Source organism: Pongo abelii, chromosome X (genome assembly GCF_028885655.2).
Source record: "Pongo abelii isolate AG06213 chromosome X, NHGRI_mPonAbe1-v2.0_pri, whole genome shotgun sequence".
Lineage (NCBI taxonomy): Eukaryota > Metazoa > Chordata > Mammalia > Primates > Hominidae > Pongo > Pongo abelii.
Window position 1 is genome coordinate 80,340,022 of NC_072008.2, and position 27,559 is coordinate 80,367,580.

Genomic DNA, 27,559 nt, shown 5'->3' on the forward strand with positions numbered 1-27,559 from the left:
GAGCTTAACAGAGACAGACTCCAAAACAATAACAGCTGGAGACTTCAATACCCCACCTTCAACATTGAACAGATCACCCAGACAGAAAATCAACAAAGTAATATCAGATAATATGCACCACAGATGAAGTGAACCTAAAAATATTTACAGAACAGTTCATCCAACATCTGCAGAATACATGTTCTTCTCTTTGGCACATGGATCATTCTGAAGAACAGACCATATGTTAGATGACAAGTGTTAAAAAAATTTAACAAGTGAAATAATATCAAATCCCTTCTATGACCACAGTGGAATAAAATTAGAAATCAATAACAAGAGGAAGTTTGGAAAGTATACAGACACACGGAAATTAAATAATACACTCCTGAATTACCAGTGGATCAATAAGGAAATTAAGAAGGGAAGTGAAAAATTTCAGCCCACTATCACTACTGTGATTCAACACAGTACTAGCAGTCCTAGTTGGAGCAATCAGGTAAGAGAAGGAAATAAACACATCCCAATTGGAATGGAAAAAGTCAAGTTATCCTTGTTTTCAGATGATATAATCTTATATTTGAAAAAACATAAAGATTCCACAAAAAAACCATTAGATCTGATAAACAAATTCAGTCAAGTTGCAGAATACAAAATCAACATGCAAAAATTAGTAGCCTTTCTGTATGCTAACAGTGAACAACATAAAATGAAATCAAGAAAGTAACCCCCTTCACAATAGGTAAAATAAAATACCCATAAATTAGCTTAACCAAAAAAGTGAAAAATATCTACAAGAAAAGCTGTGAAACATTGAAAGAATTTGAATAGGAAGCAAAAAAATAGAAAGATATTCCATGTTCATGATTTCGAAGAATATTGTTAAAATGTCCATACTACCCAAAGTAATGTACAGATTAAATGCAATCCCTCTTAATATACCCATGACATCCTTCATAGAAATAGGAAAAATAATCCTAAAATTTATATGGAACCACAAAAGACCCAGAATAGCCAAAGCTATCCTGAGCCAAATAAACAAAACTGTAGAAACCACATTATCTGACTGAAAAGCAGAATGGAACTAGCATAAAAAGAGACATATAGACCAATGGAACAGAATACAGAACAAAGAGTAAACTTATTGTCAACAAAAATGCCAAGAATACTCACTGGGAAAAGAACACTCTCTTCAATAAATGGTGCTGGGAAAACTGGATATCCATATGCAGAAGAATGAAACTATACCCTTACCTCTTTCCATATATAAAAGTCAAATCAGAATAGATTAAAGACCTAACTCTGAGACCTCAAAATATGAAACTATGAAATAAAACTTTTGGGGAAATTCTTCAGGACATTGGAATTGGCAATGATGTGTTGAGTGATACCCCCTAACGCACAGGCAACCAAAGCAAAAATAGACAAATGGGATCACATCAAGTTAAAAACCTTCCATACAGCAAAGAAGGCAATAAACAAAGTGAAAAGACAAAGCACAGAATGGGATAAAATATTTGCAAACTACCCATCTGAGAAGGGATTAATAACCAGAATATATAAAGAGTTCAAACAACTCTATAGGAAAAAATCTAATAATCTGATTAAAAACGGGCAAAAGATGTGAATAGACATTTCTTATAGGAAAAAAATCTAATAATCTGATTAAAAATGGCAAAAGATGTGAATAGACATTTCTGAAATGAAGACATGCAAATGGCAAACGGGTACATGGAAAGGTACTCAACATCATTGATCAGAGAAATGAAAATCAAAACTATAATGAGACAAAATCTCACCCCAGTTAAAGTTTATCCAAAAGTCAGGCAATAACAAATGCTGGTGAGGATGTGGAGAAAAGGGAACCCTTGAACAGTATTGTTGCAAATGTATGTTTTAGTAAAACTACTATGGAGTATAGTTTGGTGTTTCCTCAGAAAACTAAAAATAGAGCTAACATATGATCCAGCAATTCTACTCCTAGTTATATACTCAAGAGAAAGAAAATCAGTATATTGAAGAGATATCTGCATTCCTATGTTTATTGGAGCACAACTCACAATAGCCAAGATTTAAAAGCAACCTAAGTGTCCATCAGCAGATGAATAGATAAAAAAGTAGTACATATATGCAATGGAGTACTATTGAGCCATAAAAAACAATGAAATCCTGTTATTCGCAACAACATGGATGGAACTGGAGGTCATTATATTAAGTGAAATAAGCCAGGCACAGAAAGACAAATGTCACATGCTCCCAATTATTTTGGGGAGCTAAAAATTAAAACAATTTAATTGATGGAGACAGAGGGTATAATGATGGTAACCACAGGCTGAGAATGGTGTTTGGGGGTCGGGGGAGTTGGGATGTTTAACACTTAAAAAAATATTGGCTGGGTGTGGTGGCTCACACCTGCAATCCCAGCATTTTGGGAGGCCGAGGCGGGTGGATCACGTGAGGTCAGGAGCTCAAGACAAGCCTGGCCAACATGGTGAAACCCCGTCACTACTAAAAAATTAGCCAGGCATGGTGGCGCACACCTGTAATCCCAGCTACTCAGAAGGCTGAGGCATGAGAATCACTTCAACCCAGGAGGTGGAGGTTGCAGTGAGCTGAGATCGCACCACTGCACTACAGCCTGGGCAACAGAGTGAGACTCCATCTCAAAAAAAGTTGTTAGAATAAACAAGATTTAGTATTTTAAAATAACTAAAAGTATAATTGGACTGTTTGTAACAGAAATAAAGGATAAATGCTTGAAGTTGTAGATATTCAATTTATCCTCATTTGATTATTACACATTGTATACCTGTATTAAGATATCTCATATACCCCATAAATATATACACCTAGTATGTACCCAGAAAAATTAAAAATAAAAAAAACTTGTTTTAAAAGGCTAGAGTGGCTGAATGAATAAAGAAACGACCTGGGGAGTAGTGGCCAGGATGGTCAACTAGAAGCAGCTAGGTTGTGTGGCTGTCATGAAGAGGAACAGAAGGGGTGAATAAATACAAGACCTTCAACCGAAATATTCAGGTACTCACATTGGGATTAATCTAGGAAACAACCTGACCCATAGAGAACAAAGAAAAGCAAGAGGACAAAGGCCCATCTGGGAGCAACATGGAGGCAGGTAAATCCTCCTCCACCCAGGGAAGCCGTGCTTCTCCCACAGATCTTTGCAACCTTTGGGTAAGGAGATTTCCTTGTGAACCCACCCCACCAGGGCCTTCAGTCTTCAGTCTGACAAATAGAATTACATGGAGTCTTGGCAGAGCAGCCACTCAGGCATGTGTGGAGACACTGGAGCCTTAGAAACTTGGGCTTTTCGGCAAAAGTAGCTGCAGCTCCCACAAAGTGGGAGGTTAGACTCCTATACATAGCCCTAGGAAAGAAGCTGAATCCAGAGGGCTGAGCAGTAACAGCCCACAGGCCTCACTTCCATGGCACCTCACAAGATAAGACCCACTGGCTTGGAATTCCAGTCAGCTGGCAGTAGCAGCATTGCACTTCCCTAAAAAGGAGCTCCGGAGGGAGGGGCGAGCCACCATCTTTGCTTTTCAGGTGCCTTAGCCGTTCCAGCCTTCAGGCTTTGAGAGTCTAGCTGACCTGGGGCAAAAGGGATTCCCCAGCACAGCCTAGCTCCTCTACCAAAACAAAGCCAGACTGCTGCTTTAAGCCGGTGCCTGATCCTGTTCTTCCTCGCTGGTCAGGTCCTCCCAACCAGGGCCTCCGGCCACCCCCACCCAATCTCTCCAACTGACAGAGATCTGAATTCCCCCTCAAAAGGCATTCCCAGAGGGGGATGGACCATCATTTTTGCTCTTTGGATGACTTAGCCATTCCAGCCTTTGGGTTTTAGGGTGTCTGAGGTGACCAGGGTCTGAAGTGGACCCCCCAGCAAAGCACAGCTGCTTTAACAAAACGTGGCCAAACTGCCTTTATAAGTGGGTCCTGATCTTGTTCCTCCTCACTGGGTGGGACCTCCCAACTGGGGCCTCCAGCTATCCCCACCCAAGGTCTCCAGCCAACAGAGATCTGAACTAGCCCTGGGACAGCACTCCCACAGGGAGGGGTGGGCTGCATCATTGCTCTTTGGGCATCTTACCCATTCCAGCCTTTGGGCTTCAGAGTGTGAGGTGACCAAGGGCTGAAGTGGACCCCCAGCACAATGCAGCTGCTCTACCAAAACAGGATTAGACTGCTTTTTAAAGCAGTTCCCAATCCTGTTCATCTTCACTAGCTGGGACCTCCCAACTGTGGTCTCCAGCCACTTCCTACAGGTGCCTTTGGGCCAGCAACAGGTCTATAACTCCCTGGGACAAAACTCCCTGAAATACGGACAAGCTGCCATGTTTGATGTTTCACAGCTTTCACTGGTGACACCTCCAGGTTCTGGAAAATCTGAGGTGACTAGGGTCTGGAGTAGGCCCCAAGCATACCACAGCAGCCCTATGAAAAAGTGGCCAGACTGTTATGTGGTTGCTCATTTTCATATCTCCTCAATGGGCAGGTCCTCCAGGCCTGGCCCTCCAGCCACCCCCCACCAGAGCTACTAAGCTAGTACCAACTCAGCAACTCCCTGGACAGATCCTCCAGGGGCAACTGAAAGCAAAGCCTCTTAGCCACTGCCTCTGTAGTGGAACTACTCTTGTCACCCTTGGAGTAACAAAGGAGCAAAGACCCTAAGTGTCTTATCCATACCTCCAACAAGCTGTAGTTGACCCAAGGAGAGGAGGCCAGTCCATCTCCCACAGGTCCTAAACACCACCCATGGCTCATCACCAGACAGGGAACCCCTGGCTTGGGCATAAACCCTTCACCTTGGGCTGACTGCACTGAGCAATTGCTGACCTGTATCTCTCTGGAGTAAAGCCCCCAGGAGTCAAGTAAATGACCCTTGGCCACAACCACTACTAAGATCTCCTCCTCTGCTGCCTCTACGCTGGGGAAGGAACATAAGCACTAAGATCACCCCAGAGCTCCAGAGGGCAGCCCAACTGTGCCAAGTCATGAACTACAGCCAGACTCAAGGGGAGAGGAACCTTCACTTTCAGAGCACCAAGAGGAAATATGGCTGCAACTGTGAGAAAAAATAGGGGAGCTACACAACTGAGCAAGAGTCTACCAAATGACCAGTAAGCCTGAGTGTCACCTGCTGGTTCATACCCCAAAACTTCAACACCAAAAATTCATCACTAAAATAACCCCCTCTGATATCAGAGACAAGAAATCAGCTTCAAATAAAGACACTATACAAAGCCTCAGCCCAGTGAAAACATCCAGAAAAGAAGTATATTGACTGTACTCAAGCTATGCTGCAGTTAAAGAAACACCCACATGCAGAGATGAGAAAAAAACAATGCAAGAACTCTGGTAACTCAAATGGCCTGGGTGTCATATGTTCTCCAAATGACTGTACAACTTCTCCCAAAAGAGTGTTTAACCAGGCTGAATTGGCTAGAATGACAGATGTAGAATTTGGAACATGCATAGGAACAAAAATCATCAAGATTCAGGAGGATGGCAAAACCCAATCCAAGGAAAATAAGAATCATAATAAAGTGATACAAGAGCTGAAGGATAAAATAGCCAGTATAAAAAAGAACCTAATGGGTCTGACAGAGTGGAATAACACAATATAAGAATTTCACAATGCAATCACAAATACTAACAGCAGAATAAACCAAGCTGAGGAAAGAATCTCAGAACTTGAAGACTGGTTCTCTGAAATAAGACAATCAGAGAAAAATAAAGAAAAAAGAATACAGGGAAATGAACAAAACCTCCAAGAAGCATGAGATTATGTAAAGAGGCCAAAGCTACAAATCACTGGCATCCCTGAAAGGAAGGGGGAGAAAGCAAATAACTTGGAAAATACATTTCAGGATATTGTCCATGAAAAGTTCCCCAACCTTGCTAGAGAGGTCAAGAGTCAAAAGCAAGAAATACAGAGAACCCCTGCAAGATTCTACACAAGAAGATCATTTCTAAGACACATAATCATCAGATTTTCCAAGGTAGAAATGAAAGAAAGAATGTTAAAGGCAGCTAGCCAGAAAGGGCAGGTCACCTTCAAAGGGATCCCCATCAGGCTAACAACGGAACTCTCAGCTGAAACCCTATGAGCCAGAAAAGAATGAGGGCCTATATTTAACACTTATAAAGAAAAAAACTTCAACCAAGAATTTCATATCCAGCCAAACTAAGCTTCCTAAGTGAAGGAGAAATAAGATCCTTTTCAGATAAGCAATGTTGAAGGACTTCACTACCACCAGACCTGTCTCAGAAGAGATCTTGAAAGGAGCACTAAATATAGAAAGGAAAGACTGCTACCAGCGAATAGTGAAGCTGGAGCGGATGCTGACAGAACGAATGTTCAATGCAGAGAATGCAAAGTAGGGCATCCCTGAGGCTGGACTCCAAATCTGCACTGCCGGCCAGCTGGGGTCTGACTGCACATGGCTTCTGATGAACCTTGTGTTTTTTACAAATTGGAGCAGGGACAGATTATAGATTTCTGATTTTATGTAAAATTTTGCCTAATACATTAAAGCAGTCACTTTTCCTGTGCTGTTTCAAAAAAAAAAAAAAAAAAGGGAAAAAAGAAAAACACACTTAAACACACTGACCAGGCTCACTGTAAAGCAAGCACACAAATAAACCAACATAATAACCAGCTAATAGTACAATGACAGGATCAAATTCACACATATCAATACTAACCTTGAATGTAAATGGGCTAAATGCCCCACTTAAAAGGCACAGAGTGGCAAGCTGAATTAAAAAACAAGATCCAATGGTATGCTGTCTTCAAGAGACTCATCACACATGTAATTACACTTATAGGCTCAAAATAAAGGGATGGAGAAAAATCTACCAAGCTAATGGAAAACAGAAAAAAGTGGGGGTTGAAATCCTAATTTCAGACAACAGACTGCAAACCAACAAATATAAAAAAAGACAAGGAAGGGCATTATATAATGGTAAAGGGCTCGATTCAATAAGAAGACCCAAGTATCCTAAATATATATGTACCCAACACAGGAGTATCCAGATTCATAAAGCAAGTTCTTAGAGATGTACAAAGAGACACAGAGTCCCACACAATAATAGTGGGAGACTTCTACACACCACTGACAGTTTTAGACAGATAATTGAGACAGAAAATTAACAAAAATATTCAGGACCTAAACTCAGCATTGGGCCAAATGGATCTGAGAGACCTTTACAGAAGTCTCCACCCAAGAACAACAGAATATAAATTCTTCTCATTGCCACATGGCACATACTCTAAAATCAGCCACATAGTTGGACATAAAACAATCCTCAACAAAAGTAGAAGAAAGAAAATCTTACAAAACACACTCTGGAACCACAGTGCCATAAAAATAGAAGTAAACACAATAAAAATTGCTCAAAACTATACAATTACATAGAAATTAAACAACATGCTCCTGAATGACTTTTAGGTAAATAATGAAATTAAGGCAGAAATTAAGTAGTTCTTTGAAAATAATTAGATCAAAGATACAACATACCAGAATCTCTGGGACACAGCTAGGGTGGTATTAAGAGGGAAATTCATAGCACTAAATGCCCACATCAAAAAGTTAGAAAGATCTCAAATTAACAACCTAACATAACAACTGAAAGAATTAGAGAAGCAAGAACAAATAAACCCCAAATGCTAGCAGAAGATCAGAAATAACAAAAATCAGAGCTGAACTGAAGGAAATCAAGACATGAAAAACCATTCAAAAGATCAACAAATCCAGGAACTGGTTTTTTTGAAACATTAAAAAAATGGATAGGCCACTAGCTAGACTAATTAAGAAGAAAAGGGAGATGATCCAATAAACACAAATAGAAATGACAAAGAGAATGTTACTACTGTCCCCACAGAAGTAAAAACCATCAGAAACTACTATGAACACCTGTAGGCACACAAACTAGAAAACCTAAAAGAGATAAATTCCTAGACACATATACCCTCCTAAGGCTGAACAAAGAAGAAATGGACTCCTTGAAAAGACCAAGAATGAGCTCCAAAATTGAATCAGTAATAAACAGCCTACTAACTGAAAATGCCTAGGACCTGATGGATTCACAGCCAAATTCTACGAGATTACAAAGAGCTGGTACCATTCCTACCGAGACTATTCCAGAAAAATGAGGAGGAAGGACTCCTCCAACTCATTCTGAGGCCAGCATTATCTTGATACCAAAACATGGCAGAGACACAACAATAGCCACAACAACAAATCACCTTCAGGCCTATATCCTTGATGAAAATTGTTGCAAAAATCCTCAATAAAATATTTGCAAGCTGAATCCAGCAGCATATCACCAAGCCAATCCACCATGATCAGGTAGATTTCATCCCCGGAATGCAAAGTTGTTTCAACATATGAAAATGTATAAATGTGATTCATCACATAAATAGAACTAAAGACAAAAACCACATGATTATCTCAATAGATTCAAGAAAGGCTTTTGATAAAATTCAACATCCCTTCATGTTAAAACCTCTCAATAAACTAGGTATTGAAGTAACATACCTCAAAATAATAAGAGCCATCTATGACAAACTCACAGCCAACATTATACTGAACGGGCAAAAGCAGGAAGCATTCTCCTTGAAAACCGGCACAAGACAAGGTTGTCCTCTCTCATCCCTTCTATTCAACATAGTATGGGAAGTCCTAGCCAGAGCAATCAGGAAAGAGAGATAAATAAGTGGCATCCAAATAGGAAGAGAAGAAGTCAAACTATATCTGTTTGCAGATGATATGATTCTCTATCTAGAAAACCCCATAGTCTTGGCCCAAAAGCTCCTTCAGGTGATAAACAACTTTAGCAAAGTTGCAGGACACAAAATCAATGTACAAAAATCACTAGCATTCCTATATGCCAACAACAGTCAAACCAAGAGCCAAATCAGGAACGAATTCCCATTCACAATTGCCACAAAAAAGTAAAACATTTAGAAATACAGCTAAGCAGGGAGGTGAAAGATCTCTACAATGAGAATTACAAACTACTGCTCAAAGAAATTAGAGAAGACACAAACAAATGGAAAAATATCCCATGCTGATGGACAGGTAGAATCAATATCATTAAAATGGCTATACTGCTGGAAGCAATGTATAGATTCCATGCTATTCCTATCAAATTGCCAGTGTCATTTTTCACTTAACTAGAAAAATGTTTTAAAATTAGTATGGAAGCAAAAACGAGCCTGAATAGCCAAGGCAATCCAAAGCAAAAAGAACAAAGCTGGAGGAATCATGTTAGCTGACTTGAAACTATACTACAAGGTTACAGTGACCAAAACAGCATAGTACTGGTACAAAAACAGGCACATAGACCAATGGAACATAATAGAGAGCCCAGAAATAAGGCTGCACATCTATGAACATGTGATCTTTGACAAAGCTGACAAAAATAAACAATGGGGAAAAGACTCCCTATTCAATAAATGGTGCTGGGATAACTGGTTCACCATATTCAGATGGTTAAAGCTGGACCCCTTCCTTACACCATATACAAAAATCAATTCAAGATGGATTAAAGACTTAAGTATAAAACCCAAAACTATAAAAACCCAGGAAGACAACCTAAGCAGTATTATCCTGGACACAGGAATGGATAAAGAGTTCATGACAAGGACACTGAAAGCAATCACAACAATAGCAAAAATTGACAAATAGTATCTAATTAAACCTAAGAGCTTCTGCCCAGCAAAGGAGAATATCAACAGAGTAAACAGACAACCTACAAAATGGAGGAAAATATTTGCAAGCTGTGCATCTGACAAAGGTCTAATATCCATCATGTATAAGGAACTTAAGTAAATTTACAAGAGAGAAACAAACAACCCCATTAAAAAGTAGGCAAAGGACATGAGCAGACACTTCTCAAAAGAAGACATACATGCAGCAAACAAACATATAAAAAAAGCTCAATATCACTGATCATTAGAGAAATGCAAATCAAAACCACAATGAGATACCATCTTACAGCAGTCAGAATGGGTATTATAATAAAGTCAAAAAATAACAGATGCTGGTGAGGTTACAGAGAAAAGGGAACTCTTATACACTGCTGGTGGGAGTGTAAATTAGTTCGACCATTGTGGAAAGCGCTATAGCAATTCCTCAAAGATCTAAAAGCAGAACTACCATTTGACACAGCAATCCTGTTACTGGGTATATACCCAGAGGAATATAAAGCATTCTGCCATAAAGACACATGCACACAAATGTTCACTGCAGCACTGTTCACAATAGCAAAGATGTGGAATCAACCTAAATGCCCATCAATGACAGACTGGATAAAGAAAATGTGGCACCCATACACCATGGAATATTATTAAGTCATAGAAAAGAATGAGATCATGTCTTTTGTGGGAATATGGATTGAGCTGGAGGCTATCATCCTTAGCAAACTAACTGAGGAACAGAAAACCAAATACTGCATGTTCTCACTTATAAGTGGGAGCTAAATGATGAGAATTTATGAACAAAAAGAAGGAAAAAACAGACACTGGTGTCTACTTGAGGGCAGGGGGTGAGAGGAGGAAGAGGAGCAGAAAAGATAACTATTAGGTACTAAGCCTAATACCTGGGTGATGTAATAATACGTACAACAAACCCCCGTGACATGAGTTTACCTATATAAGAAACCTTCACGTGTACCACCAAACCTAAAATAAAAAATAGAAAATAAGAAACAAGATCTAACTATGTTGCCTACAAGAAACCTATTTCACCTATAAAGACACACATAAGTACATAAATGGAAAATGATATTCCATGCAACTGGAAACTGAAAAAGATCAGGAGTAACTTACTTATATCTGATAAAATGAATTACAAATAAAAGATATAGAAAGAGACACAGAAGGTCACTATATAATGATAAAGGGTCAATTCAACAAGATGATATAACAATTGTAAATATCAATGCAGTCAACACAGGAGTACTGAAGTATATAAACAAACATCAATAAATCTAAAAGGAAGAGATAGACTGCAATGAAATAACAGTAGGGCAGTTTAACACCCCATTTTCAGTAAAGGGAGTATCCTCCAGACAGAAAATCAACAAAGATATCAGAATTAAACTACACAGTAGACCTAATAGGCCCAAGTGACATTTATGGAATATTTCACGCAATTGCTACAGAATATACATTCTTTTCTTCAGCACATAGAACATTCTCTAGAATAGGCCAGATCTTAGGCCACAAAACTAGCATCACCAAATTCTAAAAAGTAGAAATCATATCAATTACATTTTCTTGAGCTTCATTTTCTGTCCTGATTTTTAAAAAGTATTTTTTCTGACCAGAATGGATAAAACTAGAAATAAATAAGATGAACCCTGGAACCTGCACAAACACATAGAAATTAAAAAACATGCTCCTGGGCCAATGAGTCAATGAAGAAAATTAAGAAAGAAATTTAAAAATTTCTTTTTTTTTTCTTTTATTGTAATTATTATTATTATTATTATTATACTTTAGGTTTTATGGTACATGTGCCCAATGTGCAGTTAGTTACATATGTATACATGTGCCATGCTGGTGCACTGCACCCACCAACTCGTCATCTAGCATTAGGTATATCTCCCAATGTTATCCCTCCCCCCTCCCCCCAACCCACAACAGTCCCTGAAGTGTGATGTTCCCCTTCCTGTGTCCATGTGTTCTCATTGTTCAATTCCCACCTATGAGTGAGAATATGCGGTGTTTGGTTTTTTGTTCTTGCGATAGTTTACTGAGAATGATGATTTCCAATTTCATCCATGTCCCTACAAAGGACATGAACTCATCATTTCTTATGGCTGCATAGTATTCCATGGTGTAGATGTGCCACATTTTCTTAATCCAGTCTATCATTGTTGGACATTTGGGTTGGTTCCAAGTCTTTGCTATTGTGAATAATGCCGCAATAAACATACGTGTGCATGTGTCTTTATAGCAGCATGATTTATAGTCCTTTGGGTATATACCCAGTAATGGGATGGCTGGGTCGAATGGAATTTCTAGTTCTAGATCCCTGAGGAATCGCCACACTGACTTCCACAAGGGTTGAACTAGTTTACAGTCCCACCAACAGTGTAAAAGTGTTCCTATTTCTCCACACCCTCTCCAGCACCTGTTGTTTCCTGACTTTTTAATGATTGCCATTCTAACTGGTGTGAGATGGTATCTCATTGTGGTTTTGATTTGCATTTCTCTGATGGCCAGTGATGGTGAGCATTTTTTCATGTGTCTTTTGGCTGCATAAATGTCTTCTTTTGAGAAGTGTCTGTTCATGTCCTTTGCCCACTTTTTGATGGGGTTGTTTGTTTTTTTCTTGTAAATTTGTTGGAGTTCATTGTAGATTCTGGATATTAGCCCTTTGTCAGATGAGTAGGTTGCGAAAATTTTCTCCCATTTTGTAGAAAAAAAAAAAAAAAAAAAAAAAAAAAAAAAGAAATTTAAAAATTTCTTGAAACAAATGGAAATGGTAGTACAACATACTAAAATCTATAGAATACAGCAAAGCAGTACTAAAAGGGAAGTTTATATAAATGCCTACATCAAAAAAGTAGAAAGACTTGAAAAAAGAACCTAACCATGCACCTTAAGGAACTAGAAAAGCAAGAATGAACCAAACACCAAATTAATAGAAGGAAAGAAATAATAAATATCAGATCAGAAACAAATAAAATCAATATTTTCCAAAGCAATACAGAAGACCAATGAAACAAAAAGTTGGATTTTTGAAGATAAAATTGACAAAATATTAGCAAGATTAACCAAGGAAAAAAGAGAGAAGACCCAAATAAATAGAATCAGAAGTGAAAATGGGATATTACAACTGATGCCACAGAAATACAAAGAATCATTAGAGATTATAATGAAAATCTATACACCAACAAATAGGAAAACCTTGAAGAAATGGCTAAATTCCTTGACACATACAACCTACCAAGGTTGAACCATGAAGAAACAGAATGCTGAATAAACCAATGAGTAATGAGATTGATGGTATAAAAAAAAAGTCTCCCATCAAAAAAAAAAAATCTGGGACCTGATGGCATCACTGCTGAATTCTACCAAATGTTTAAGGAAGAACTAATAACAATTTTACTTAACCTTTCACAAAAATTGAAGAGTTGGGAATACTACTAAACTCTACAAAGCCAACATTACCCTGTTACCCAAACCAGACAAGGACACAGTGAAAAAAGAAAATTCAGGCCAATATCACCAAAGAACACAAAATGTTAAGATTCTCAACAAAATACTAGCAAACTGAACTCAATCACAAATTTAAAACATTAGTCACCACAGTCAAATGAGATTCATCCCAGGGATGCAAGGATGGTTCAACATACACAAATCAATAAATTTGATGCATCACATTGACAGAACCAAGAAAAAAAGCACATGATTATTTCAATAGCTGCTAAAGAAGCATTTGATAGAATACAAATTCCCTATATGATAAAAACCCTTAACAAACTGGGTATAAAAGGAACATACCTCAAATTAATACAGGCCATATATGACAAACCCACAGCTAACATAATACTGAATGGGAAAAATTGAAAGCCGATCCTCTAAGATCCGGAACAAGATAAGGAGGTCCACTTTCACCAATTTTATGCAACATAATACTAGAAATCCCGGCCAAAGCAATCAGATAAGAGAAATAAATAAAGGGGATCCAAATTGGAAAGGAAGAAGCCAAGTTATCCTTGGTTGCAGATGACCTGATATTATATTTAGGAAACCCTAAGAACTCCACCAAAAAACTGCTAGAACTAATAAATGAATTTAGTAAAGTTGCAAGATACAAAATCAACCTACGAAAATCAGTAGAATTTATGCACACCAACAGTAAACAGTCTTAAGAAAGAAATCAAGGAAGCAATTCCATTTCAAATAGCTACAAAGTATATAAAATACCTAGGAATTAATTTAAGTAGTGAAAGATCTATAGAAGGATAACTATAAAACATTGATGAAAAAAGTTAAAGAGGATATAAAGGAAAAATGGAAAAATATTTCATGTGCATGGACTGGAAGAATCAATATTGTTAAAATGTCCATTCTACCCAAAGCAATCTACAGATTCAATGCAATCCCTATCAAAATACCAATGGCATTCTTCACAGAAATGGAAAAAATAATTCTAAAATGTGTGTGGAACAAAAAAAGACCCCAAATAGCCAAAGCAATCCTGAACAAAAAGAACAAAACTGGAGGCACTACACCACCTAATTTCAAAATATACTACAAAGTGGTCAGGCACTGTGGCTCATGCCTGTAATCCCAGCATTTTAGGAGGCTGAGGTGGGCAGATCAGTTGAGGCTGGGAGTTTGAGACCAGCCTGGCCAACATGGCAAGACCCTGTCTCTACTAAAAAACAAAAATTAGACAGGCGTTGTGTACGTCTGTAATCCTAGCTACTCAGGAGCCTGAGGCAGGAGAATTGCTTGAACCTGTGAGGTGGAGATTTCAGTGAGCTGAGATTGTGCCACTGCACTCCAGCCCAGGCAACCAAGGAAGTCCCTGCCAAAAAAAAAAAAAAAAACTACAAAGTGGTGGCTCATGCCTGTAATCCCAGCACTTTGGGAGGCTGAGGCGGGCAGATCACGAGATCAGGAGATTGATACCATCTTGGCTAACATGGTGAAACCCTGTCTCTACTAAAAATACAAAAATTAGCCGGGCGTGGTGGCAGGCACCTGTAGTCCCAGTTACTTGGGAGGCTGAGGCAGGAGAATGGCATGAACCTGGGAGGTGGAGCTCGCAGTGAGCTGAGATTGAGCAACTGTACTGCAGCCTGGGCAACAGAATGAGACTCCATCTCTAAAAGAAAAAAAAAAAAAAAAAAAACCAAAAACACTACAAAGCAATGTTAAGTAAATCAGCATGGTGCATGGTATTGGGATAAAAACACACATAGACCAATGAAGAGAATAAACAAACCAGGTCTAAGTCTACACATTTACAGCCAACTCATTTTTGACAAAGGTGCCAAGAACATACAATGCAGAAAGAACAGTCTCTTCAGCTAACGGTGCTGCGAAAACTGGACAACCATATACAGAAGAATGAAACTAGACCCATATCTCTCTCTGTATACAAAAGTCAAATCAAAATGGATTGAAGACTTAAATCTAAAGCCTGAAATTATGAATCGACTAGAAGAAAATTTGGGGGAAATGCTCCAGGACAAGACGTTGAAAGCACAGGCAACCAAAGCAAAAATAGACAATTGGGATTACGTAAAGGTAAAAAGCTTCTGCATAGCAAAGAAAACAACCAACAAAGTGAAGAGACAACCCATAGAATGGGAGAAAATATTTGCAAACCATCCATCTGACAAAGGATTTATAACACCAGAATATATAAGGAGCTCAAACAACTTAATAGCAAAAAAAAAAAAAAAAAAAAGAAAAAAAGAAAAAGCCAAGTAATCTGATTCTAGAATGGGCAAAATATATGAATAGATATTTCTCACAAGAAGACATACAAATGGCCAACAGGTATATGAAAAATGCTTAACATCACCAATCTTCAGGGAAATGAAAATCAAACCATCGTGAGATACCATGTAATCCTTGTTAAAATAAGACAGTGAATAATGGATGCTACCAAGCACATGAAAGGGGAACATTTGCACACTGTTGGTGGAAATGTAAATTAGTACAGTCACCATGGAAAATAGTTCAGAGGTTCCAATAGAAACTAAAAATAGAACTACCATAGGATCCATCAATTCCACTACTGGGTATACATCCAAAAGAAAGGAAATCAGTGTATCAAAGAGATATTTGTACTCCTATGATGTTTACTGTAGCACTATTTATAAGAGTCAAAATATTAGAACCAACTTAAATGTTCCTCAGTGGACTAATGAATAAAGAAAATGTGGTATATGTACACGATGGAATTTATTCATCAATAAAAACATTAAAATCATGTCATTTGCAGCAACATGGATGGAACTGGAGGTCATTACGTTACGGAAATAAGCCAAACACACAAAGACAAATATTGCATATTCTTACTCATATGTAGGAGCTACAAAAGTGGATCTCACAAAGATAGAGAGTAGATTGGTTGTTACCAGAGGCCAGGAAGATTAGGGAGGAGAGGAGAATAAAGAGAAGTTGATTAATGGGTGTAAGTATACAATTCAATAGGAGAAATAAGACCTTGTGTTTGATAGATCAGTAGGTTGCCCATAGTTAACAATAATCTATTGTACATTTTTTTTTGTTTGAGACGGAGTCTGGCTCTGTCGCCTAGACTGGAGTGCAGTGGCGTGATCTCGGCTCACTGCAAGCTCCGCCTCTGGGGTTCACACCATTCTCCTGCCTGACTCAGCCTCCCGAGTAGCTGAGACTACAGGCGCCCACCGCCATGCCTGGCTAATTTTTTGTATTTTTAGTAGAGATGGGGTTTCACTGTGTTAGCCAGGATGGTCTCGATCTCCTGACCTTGTGATCCACCTACCTTGGCCTCCCAAAGTGCTGGGATTACAGGCGTGAGCCACCACTCCTGGCTATTATTCAGTTTTAAAAAAGAAGGCCATTCTTCCATTTACAACAACATGGATGAGCCTGGAGGATAATGTTAAGTGGTATAAGCCAGACACAGAAAGAAAAATACTGCATGATCTCTCTTATATGTGGATTCTAAGACAAAGAGAGAGCCAGAGAATACAACAGTGGTTACCAGAGGCAGGCAGGGTTGGGGGAAATGTAGGCCAAAGTGTACAAAGTAAGTAGTTATTTAGGATGAACAAATCTAGAGATTTAAAGTACAGCATGGGGACTATAGTTAATAATATTGTATTGTATACTGGAAATTTTCTAAGCGCATAGATTATAAGTACTCTTATCCCACAAAAAAAGGTAACTATGTGAGATGATGTGTTTGTTAAATTGCTTACTTGTAATCATTTCACTATGTATTTGTATTTCAAAATATCATGTTGTACATCTTAAATTTTTACAATGAAAGAAATAAATAAGCATACATATTTAAAAACTAAAGTTATTCCTTTGCAAATAGAAAAAAACATTGCTCTGCTGCTGGAGTCTTTGTCAATGTCTCTGTTAACTCTATTTCATAGAGAATATTAACTGTGGCTATCTCCTGCAGATTTCCAGGGATACTGCATCTCAAATAAATGACCACAATCAAAGAGTTCGGCAACTAATTTGAAACGAGTGACACTTGGAAAATGGCAGAGCCTTTGTTACTACTCAAACAATAAAGAAACATACGAGTTCAAGACCAGCCGGCCAGCATGGCGAAACCCCAACTCTACTAAAAATACAAAAATTAGCCAGGCATGGTGGCGCATGCCTGTAGTCTCAGCTACTTGGGAGGCTGAGGCAGGAGAATCACTTGAGCCCAGCAGGTGGAGGTTGCAGTGAGCCGAGATTGCGCCACTGCACTCCAGCCTGGATGACAGAGCAAGACTCTGTCTCAAGAATAAAAAACAAACAAACAAAACAAAACAAACAACAAAAAAACACAGAACATTCAAAAACGCACCAGAGCCATAAAGATGTAAAAAACTGAGAAATCAGCTGTACAAGAAATATTAAGGAACTAGGATTACTCCCAGACCCTGACCCCGAGAAAGCTGAAGAAGTTCTTTTTTTTTTTTAATTTAATTTAATTTTATTATTATACTTTAAGTTTTAGGGTACATGTACACAACGTGCAGGTTAGTTACATATGTATACATGTGCCATGTTGGTGCGCTGCACCCATTAACTCCTCATTTAACATTAGGTATATCTCCTAATGCTATCCCTCCCCCCTCCCCCTACCCCACAACAAGCCCCGGTGTGTGATGTTCCCCTTCCTGTGTCCATGTGTTCTCATTGTTCAATTCCCACCTATGAGTGAGAACATGCAGTGTTTAGGTTTTTGTCCTTGCGATAGTTTGCTGAGAATGATGGTTTCCAGCTTCATCCATGTCCCTACAAAGGACATGAACTCATCATTTTTTATGGCTGCATAGTATTCCATGGTGTATATGTGTCACATTTTCTTAATCCAGTCTATCATTGTTGGACATTTGGGTTGGTTCCAAGTCTTTGCTATTGTGAATAGTGCTGCAGTAAACATATGTGTGCATGTGTCTTTATAGCAGCATGATTTCTGATCCTTTGGGTATATACCCAGTAATGGGATGGCTGGGTCAAATAGTATTTCTAGTTGGAGGTCCCTGAGGAATCGCCACACTGACTTCCACAATGGTTGAACTCGTTTACAGTCCCACCAACAGTGTCAAAGTGTTCCTATTTCTCCACATCCTCTCCAGCACCTGTTGTTTCCTGATTTTTTAATGATTGCCATTCTAGCTGGTGTGAGATGGTATCTCATTGTGGTTTTGATTTGCATTTCTCTAATGGCCAGTGATGGTGAGCATTTTTTCATGTGTTTTTTGGCTGTATAAATGTCTTCTTTTGAGAAGTGTCTGTTCATATTCTTTGCCCACTTTTTGATGGGGTTGTTTGTTTCTTTCTTGTAAATTTGTTTGAGTTCATTGTAGATTCTGGATATTAGTTCTTTGTCAGATGAGTAGGTTGCGAAAATTTTCTCCCATTTTGTAGGTTGCCTGTTCACTCTGATGGTAGTTTCTTTTGCTGTGTAGAAGCTCTTTATGGGCTTCACATACAGGCAAGCTCTGACCCACAGCAGTTTTCGTTTAAGAATCACCCTGACAATCATACCCAACTTATTATTCATGATAGTTATGACAGGTAGAGCCATAAATGCCACCCATCCAATTTGAAGGAAATGGATTCCAATTTGAATAGAGCAGAAAGAATTATACTGTAATCTTTAATTTTCATTTTGTAAGCTACAGGAAAATTTATAATGAGCAAAAGTGGTAATATAACAGACATCTCTGGATCATTTCGTCAAAAAGCTAAAATATAGCCCCAAGACTCAAAAGTCTTTAAAAAGATGCCTGTTAAATCTCCTCAGAAGACTACATGGATCTATACACTGGGTATTTATGCATTTTCTATATATTTGTGCATTAATTAAACCTTTTATTTTCAAAAATGACATCAGAGAAGCCTATTTAAATCCCTTGATTTCATAAAGGTGTTTCTTTACCTTATAATTTGCTGTGCTAATACAAGGCTGTGATTTCAAAGAACACAAAGGCTTTATGTAGTTCCTGTGATATTATATTTGTACCTAACAGGTTATTGTTAGCATATTTTATCTTTTTTTTTCTTTGAGACACAGTCTTGCTCTGTTGCACAGGCTGGAGTGCAGTGGCGCGATGTTGGCTCACTGCAAGCTCTGCCTCCCGGGTTCACGCCATTCTCCTGCCTCAGCCTCCCGAGTAGCTGGGACTACAGGTGCCCGCCACCATGCCCGGCTATTTTTTTTTTTTTTTGTATTTTCAGTAGAGAAGGGGTTTCATCGTGTTAGCCAGGATGGTCTTGATCTCCTGACCTCGTGATCTGCCTGCCTCGGCCTCCCAAAGTGCTGAGATTACAGGTGTGAGCCACCGCACCCGGCCAAATGTTTGTTTTATATTATGCAATGTACAAGTACATTTTTTTTTGAGACGGAGTCTCACTCTGTCGCCCAGAGTAGAGTGCAGTGGCACAATCTCAGCTCACTGCAACCTCCGTCTCTTGGGTTCAAGTGATTCTCCTGTGCCAGCCTCCTGAGTAGCTGGGATTACAGGTGTGTGTCATCATACCTGGCTATTTTTTTTTGTACTTTTTTAGTAGAGATGGGGTTTTGCCATGTTGGCCGGGCTGGTCTCAAACTTCTCACCTCAGGTGATCTGCCCGCCTCGGCCTCCCAAAGTACTGGGATTACAAGCGTGAGCTACAGTGCCCGGCCATACAAGTACATTTATACTAAATGAAATGTTATATTTTGGGCTAGGAATAAAAATTCCACTTGATTCCTAAAAGAAATTAAGTTAAATACACATATGTAATTTCAACTTCCAGCACCTTTCCTAGGAATCTAAGTTGTTAAAAATGTAAGAGTTGTTTGTCTATGACAGTTATGCACAGAAAATGGGAGCAACTGAAGTTAACATAGAATCAACCTAACAAATAACACAGCATGAGAACTTGCATTAGATACTAGAATGGGTTACAAAGGAGGATTGTGGAGTCTCCTTCAATGAACTTAAAAAAAAAACCCTCAGCTATCTAAGATGGCATAGTGGTCTTGCTAAAGCTAAAGGCACCTTACGGTTTATGATTTTATGATTATGTAAGAAGCAGTTGAATGCTTCAGATAACTAAATGGCATGCAATCTCAGCACTGTGTCTTATATGTACTTGTCCAAAGGAGACACCTAGCATTGTAGTGGAAAAAAACTAGGATTTGGAATCAAGATACCTTGACATGTGAGATTAACATCTCTCAATTTTAGTTTCTTAATTATAAAATAGGGATGCTATTAATAACACTGCCTATCTAACCTGAAAGTTGTGAGGGTCAAAGGATATGAAGAAAAAGTATAGGAAAGCAGTTTGTAAACTATGAAATAACATACTAATTTTTAATGACTGAATATTTTTGAAAAGGTCTGGAATTGGAGACTGCTTCAAAAAATGACCTCTTTATGATGTGATGCTATATCTACATTTAAAGTATTCCACTTGCCAACACAAAACTCAGATATGAATAGCTTTTTCCATTGTGAATTATTTCAAATGAGGCAAAGACCTGATAAGTATTTGGCTTCTATTAGAGTTTGGGCTTAATACCAAAATAAGAGTTGTTACAACTTGTGACTGCTGTAAGTAAAAGTCAGTTCAGAAAGACTGAAGACTGAAGGAAGATAGGTCAAAATATAGTCAATTTTCCAATAGTCAGCAGGAGGAAGTAAGGGAGTTGGCCTTGTAAGTTCCTTGGGATGGGCAATAACTGTTTTCTTTTTTATCTATGGATTTGTGGCTGTTTTATATTCCTTGGGCTTAGTAACATGCTTTTCTCTAAAACTAGATTTCCTGGTAATCAGGGCCTGGATAATCCAACTGGGTAAAAAAATTAGAAAGGCTTGCTCTCTACTGCTGCTCCCACTTCAATGCTTTTCCATGTCTTCATTTAGCCTCCTTCACCCCAGCTACTACAAGTTCCTACTCAAAATTGCTGCCAGCTACTGCATTATTGGGAACAGTAGCCAAAACTACTTTCTAATGGCTGGTATTAGCAACAAAAGTAAATGTTGGAGACACAAAAGTAGGCACAGCAACAGGTGGAGACAAGGAATAGGGCTGGCAATGGGGATACATTATATGAGAACTCAACTTTTAGCTCTTTACAAAATGCCTTAGGATGACCCAGTGACCTGGTAGGAGAAAGTTGAAGCTTATTTTCCCTTGACCCTCTTCCTTTTAGAAAAGTAGACTACATGCATGTGTAGGCTTGCCCTGTTAGTATCCTTTAGTTTTTAGTGTATTTAAACCATTCTAAAAAGAGAGTGAGTATAGGATTTTAAAGAAAATTTAACCAATGTGAATGAAAGAGGATGGAGAAAGGTGAAATGTTGCCCATTGATTAAATTGAACTCCACATTCAAGCAAAGCACTACAAGTGACTACCCAGCAGGATTGTTTAGAAATCCATATATATCCAGATGTATATCTGACTGGTGATATAAATCACGGAATCACAAAGCTGGTAAGGAGCCTCCCAAGCTGCAATCTAATCTTATCTAAACTACCCATTGTTACTAAACAAATCTGGCCATACTTGCTCTCCACCATCCAGAGGACACTTATGAGGTTGACATGCTTATAAAATCTTTCTGGACACTATTTACTCACCACACTACATTGGTTGTATTAATGTGGACTTCATAGTCTTTGACCCTACTTACCTTGGTTGTCATCCTCATTGTCTTCCCAGGGTTCTTCATTTGCTAGCAGTGGGTTCTGTGACTCATTCATAGACCTCATAGGGAAGGAGTGTCCATCACCAGGGCTGGTGGGAAAAGAAAGGCAGTGAGCTATTTCAGCTGACATAGACTTTTCTGAAGGTTATAATCCTCTTAAAAACAAGAGGGGGGTTCTTAGGTATATTTAGTCTTATTGTCTAAAGCCATGGTGGAATGGGCTCTTACAATAGCATTATTTAGTTGCTATATTGCTCTCGATTTCCGTATCTTATTTGTGTGTCTGCATCAGTGTTAACTTCTTGTTTGTAAGCAACTCTATAGTTTGCTTCCCAAAATGCCCAGTATGGCAATATGCACACACAGCAAGCTTCATACATATCACTTAATGATGATGATACCAATTTATATCCAATTATCTTACTGCTTTGATTCTAAGTTTTCAAGAAAGATGACCAGTCTCTGAAACATTGAATACAGTGGAGATAAGCTGGTGTGAACTGGTGAAAGACAATGCCCGAATGCACTGTTATTTATTTGGTTTGCATGGCAGAAAGGTTATTAGGAACTAGGGGAAAGAGCCAGAGTGAGCCATTTCTAGACTGCAGATTTTCGGGGCAATTATCCACATGCGGGGTCTTGCTTTGTGGCTACCTGTGGTAAGCTGGGGTCAACTCCCTGGTTAATTTCTGGCCACTAACAGATGGGATGCATTGGAGGGAACTGAGCCGGCCCTGGCTAGAAGAGGTTACAGTTTGAACATTTCAGTTTAGGTATCTGAATGCATTCCACATTTGAGTCTGAATGACTTTTGATGTTACCTATGCCTTTTCTCCTGTTCATGTATGTGGTAAATTGAAAGTTGACAGATTTTATTGATAGCACTCTAAAGAGAATGTAAGTGTACTGATTATAAATGAATGGGCTTTGATTTTTGGTTTTGTTCTTTATTCCAGAGAGGACTGATTTTTCACCTCCCTTTGATGTGGTGATGATGTGTGGATATTTGTGTATGTGAGTATGTGAATAGGGTATAGGTAATATCTGGTAACAGTTATTAATCAATATTACCCACTGACATAGTTTTGCCTTGTGATTTATAGACAGGTTAGTTGGATACACCACATCTCTGAAATACATGAGTCTTTAAAATACTAACTGCAATACAGGAAGTATCAAGGCAATCAATCAAGAAGAAATTTTTCCATAATTACCACCCTACCCCCAACAAAGTTTCCTCAACTAAGTGAACATGAGTGTATCCCTGTCTAAGGAGGGGACTGAAAAGTGGCTGCAAGAAGACTACAAGCAAGCTCTGCTCTAGAACTAGTTTAGTTGATGGTGGTTCAATCTGGTTCACAAAGTCATTCAGAGAACACAAGCTTGACTGTTTATTTCTTATCCACTACTTTCCCTGCATAAATGTTGCAGTTCTAAGAATGACCTACAACCTCAAATTAAACTACACTACAATGCTACAGTAACAAAAATAGCATGGTACTGATATGAAGACAGTTGTATAGACCAATGGAACAGAACAGAGGCCTCAGAAATAACATCATAAATCTACAACCATCTGACCTTTGACAAACCTGACAAAAACAAGCAATGGGGAAAGGATTCCCTATTTAACAAATGGTGTTGGGAAAACTGGCTAGCCATATGCAGAAAGCTGAAACTGGATCCCTTCCTTACATGTTATACAAAAATTAACTCAAGATGGATTAAAGATTTAAATGTAAGACATAAAACCATAAAAACCTTAGAAGAAAACCTAGGCAATACCATTCAGGACATAGACATGGGCAAAGACTTCATAAACAAAACAGCAAAAGCAATGGCAACAAAAGCCAAAATTGGCAAATGGGATTTGATTATACTAAAGAGTTTCTGCACAGCAAAAGAAACTATCATTAGAGTGAAGAGGCAACCTATAGAATGGAGAAAATGTTTGCAATCTATCCATCTGACAAAAGGCTAATATCCAGAAACTACAAATAACTTAAACATATTTACAAGAAAAAAACAAACAACCCCATGAAAAGAAACTACCATCAGAGTGAACAGACAACCTACAGAGTGGGAGAAAATTTTTGCAACCTACTCATCTGACAAAGGGCTAATATCCAGAATCTACAATGAACTCAAACAAATTTACAAGAAAAAAACAAACAACCCCATCAAAAAGTGGGCAAAGGATATGAACAGACACTTCTCAAAAGAAGACATTTATACAGCCAAAAGACACAAGAAAAAATGCTCATCATCACTGGCCATCAGAGAAATGCAAATCAAAACCACAATGAGTACCATCTCACACCAGTTAGAATGGTGATCATTAAAAAGTCAGGAAACAACAGGTACTGGAGAGGATGTGGAGAAATAGGAACACTTTTATACTGTTGGTGGGACTGTAAACGAGTTCAACCATTGTGGAAGTCAGTGTGGCGATTCCTCAGGGACCTCCAACTAGAAATACCATTTGACCCAGCCATCCCATTACTGGGTATATACTCAAAGGATTATAAAACATGCTGCTATAAAGACACATGCACACGTATGTTTATTGCAGCACTATTCACAATAGCAAAGACTTGGAACCAACCCAAATGTCCAACAATGATAGACTGGATTAAGAAAATGTGACACATATACACCATGGAATACTATGCAGCCATAAAAAATGATGAGTTCATGTCCTTTGTAGAGACATGGATGAAGCTGGAAACTATCATTCTCGGCAAACTATCACAAGGACAAAAAACCAAACACCGCATGTTCTCACTTATAGGTGGGAATTGAACAATGAAAACACATGGACACAGGAAGGGGAACATCACACACTGGGGCCTGTTGTGGGGTAGGGGGAGGGGGGAGGGATAGCATTAGGAGATATACCTAATGTTAAATGACGAGTTAATGGGTGCAGCACACCAACATGGCACATGTATACATATGTAACTAACCTGCACGTTGTGCACATGTACCCTAAAGCTTAAAGTATAATAAAAAAAAAGAAAAAACCAAACAACCCCATCAAAAAGTGGGCAAAGGATATGAACAGACACTTTTCAAAATAAGACATTTATGTGGCCAACAAACATATTTAAAAAAGCTCATTATCACTGGTCATTAGAGAAATGCAAATCAAAACCACAATGAGACACCATCTCATGCCAGTTAGAATGGCAATCATTAAAGTCAGGAAACAACAGATGCTGTTGAGGATGTGGAGAAATGGGAATGCTTTTATACTGTTGGTGGGAGTGTAAATTAGTTCAACCACTGTGGAAGACTGTGTGGCAATTCCTCAGGGATCTAGAACTAGAAATACCATTTGACCCAGCCATCCCATTACTGGGTATATACCCAAAGCATTATAAATCATTCTACTATAAAGACACATGCATATGTTTGTTTATTACAGCACTGTTCACAATAGCAAAGACTTGGAACCAACCCAAATGCCCATCAATGATAGACTGGATAAAGAAAATGTGTCATATATACACCATGGAATACTATGCAACCATCAAAAAAATGAGTCCATGTCCTTTACAGGGACATGGATGAAGCTGGAAACCATCATTCCCAGCAAACTAACACAAGAACAGAAAACCAAACACCGCATGTTCTCACTCATAAGTGGGAGTTGATCAATGAGAACACATGGACATTGGGAGCGGAACATCACACACCAGGGACTGTCCTGGGGTGGGGAGCTAGGGGAGGGATAGCATTAGGAGAAATGCCTAATGTAGATGATGCGTTGATATGCAGCAAACCACCATGGCACGTGCATACCTATGTAACAAACCTGCATGTTCTGCACATGTACCCCAGAACTTAAAGTATAATAAAAAAAGAATTACCTACAACCTCAAATTAATCTTTGTTCTTGCTTTTCATATTTTTTATTCATAAAATAATATTAGTATTAACCACAAAATATATAAAATGGAGAAAAGATAAATAATTTCTAAGACTATTGCCATTACCATTTTTAACATGTTTTGGTATATTTCTCTTCTGCTGTTTTCTTCTATATATATTTATGTTTTTAATCACAGTGTATTGAATTTTTCATTTTTCACTTAAAATATAGTACCATTTTTAACATTTTTTGGTATATTTCTCTTCTGCTGTTTTTCTTCTATATATACTTATGTTTTTAATCACAGTGTACTGGATTTTTCATTTTTGACTTAAAATATAGTAAGCACTTTCCCTTTTTGTGACATAGTCTTTAAAACCATTACTTTTGATTGTATAATATTCCATCCAGTATATATATATATATACTGGATGTATATATATATACACACACACATTTATTTATCCATTCCCATATTGTTGGATATTTAGGTTGTTTCCTAATTATTGGCTATAAATAATGCTGTGATGAACATTTTTGTGCATAGTTTGTCTCTGTCTTTAGGGTAGATTCAATTCCCAGAAATGGAATTACTGGGATGTTGGGCATGTAGATTCTTATGTTTTTTGATAGATATTACCAAATTCAGTTATAAAAGATTGGTAGTGCCACTGCACACTGCCACAAAGAAAGCGTGAGAATATCTATTTTATGAGACCCTCACCTCTTTAGTTGCCTTTATTAACCTAGAAATGAAGAACTTGGGGAATAGAGTTTCACACTGGACTGATACCTGCTGCATACTACAATCAAAATTGAATTTGCTGGTTTAAGGCATGGTCCAGTACTAACTTCTTCCAGTGGTAATATTTACTCACCTGGAACCAATAGGTATTAACCAGAACTTCTTCTTATCTCCAAACACCTGCTGGATATTCTTGATGAAGCCAAGGTTGAACCCATTTTTCTCTGGGCCACTTGTAAACACTGGAGTGCAGAAGGCCTCTAAGGCAGGGCAGGAGAGTTGAAGAAAAGAGGAAGAAAGCAGTAAAGAAACAAATTTCAGCATAGTCATGATTTTACATTTCTCCATGTATGTGACTTGGTTCTATGATATCTTTTTGCTGTGGTAGCACAGACCTCTCATTTTTAGGTATTGCTAAATTACTTAGTAAAAACCAGTTTAATCACTTCACACAAACTAAACTTGTTACTGCATATAAAGGATTAGAACTCTTTTTTTAAAAGATAGGGGAAACACATGGTGGTAGAAATAATTAAGCAGCCACGGGGGTAGTATGTATTTTGTACTGCTGAATTTAGAATATAGGAACAGATTTAACAGCACTTTATTTGAATCTAAGCGGCAACAACAGCCGAATGACCACCATCTTTAGAGCTGGGAAGAAAGTAATGACACATAAAGAGATGGTAATGACATTGATTTGGTTTTGAAACATTTCAAAAATGAAAGTGTTCATGCTGAAGCCTGCAGTGTAAGAAACTGAGTTTTACTTCAGATAAAATGTCAATTGGTGAGCCATAATCACTTCAAAGACTGTAAGGAATGGGACTGTGTTAGTGCACATTATTTTTAGACACACATTTATCCCATTAAGTAAATGATTTCACTGTTGGACTCTAGCTGCGTCTGACTTTTTCTCATTTGTTCTTTGTTTTCAGACTCTGTTATCACGAAGCTTTTAGTGGTTTTCCACTTCGTAGCTGGTCTCTAAGCCAAATGTGCTAATCTACCACCCTAGCAACTAGGGGCTACATATA

General features: G+C 38.2%; 1 protein-coding gene across 5 annotated transcripts in view; it reads right to left on the bottom strand.

The window, feature by feature from the left end:
- Positions 1-27,559, bottom strand: part of ZDHHC15 (zinc finger DHHC-type palmitoyltransferase 15) — a 158,742-nt gene that overhangs the window by 33,959 nt on the left and 97,224 nt on the right. For all 5 annotated transcript variants that reach the window (XM_054544748.2, XM_054544747.2, XM_054544744.2 and 2 more), the window contains 2 exons: positions 26,656-26,782; positions 21,889-21,992 (listed from right to left, as the gene is read on the bottom strand). In XM_054544748.2, the coding sequence (XP_054400723.1) occupies positions 21,889-21,992; positions 26,656-26,782 (231 nt within the window). The remainder of the gene's footprint in view (positions 1-21,888; positions 21,993-26,655; positions 26,783-27,559) is intronic.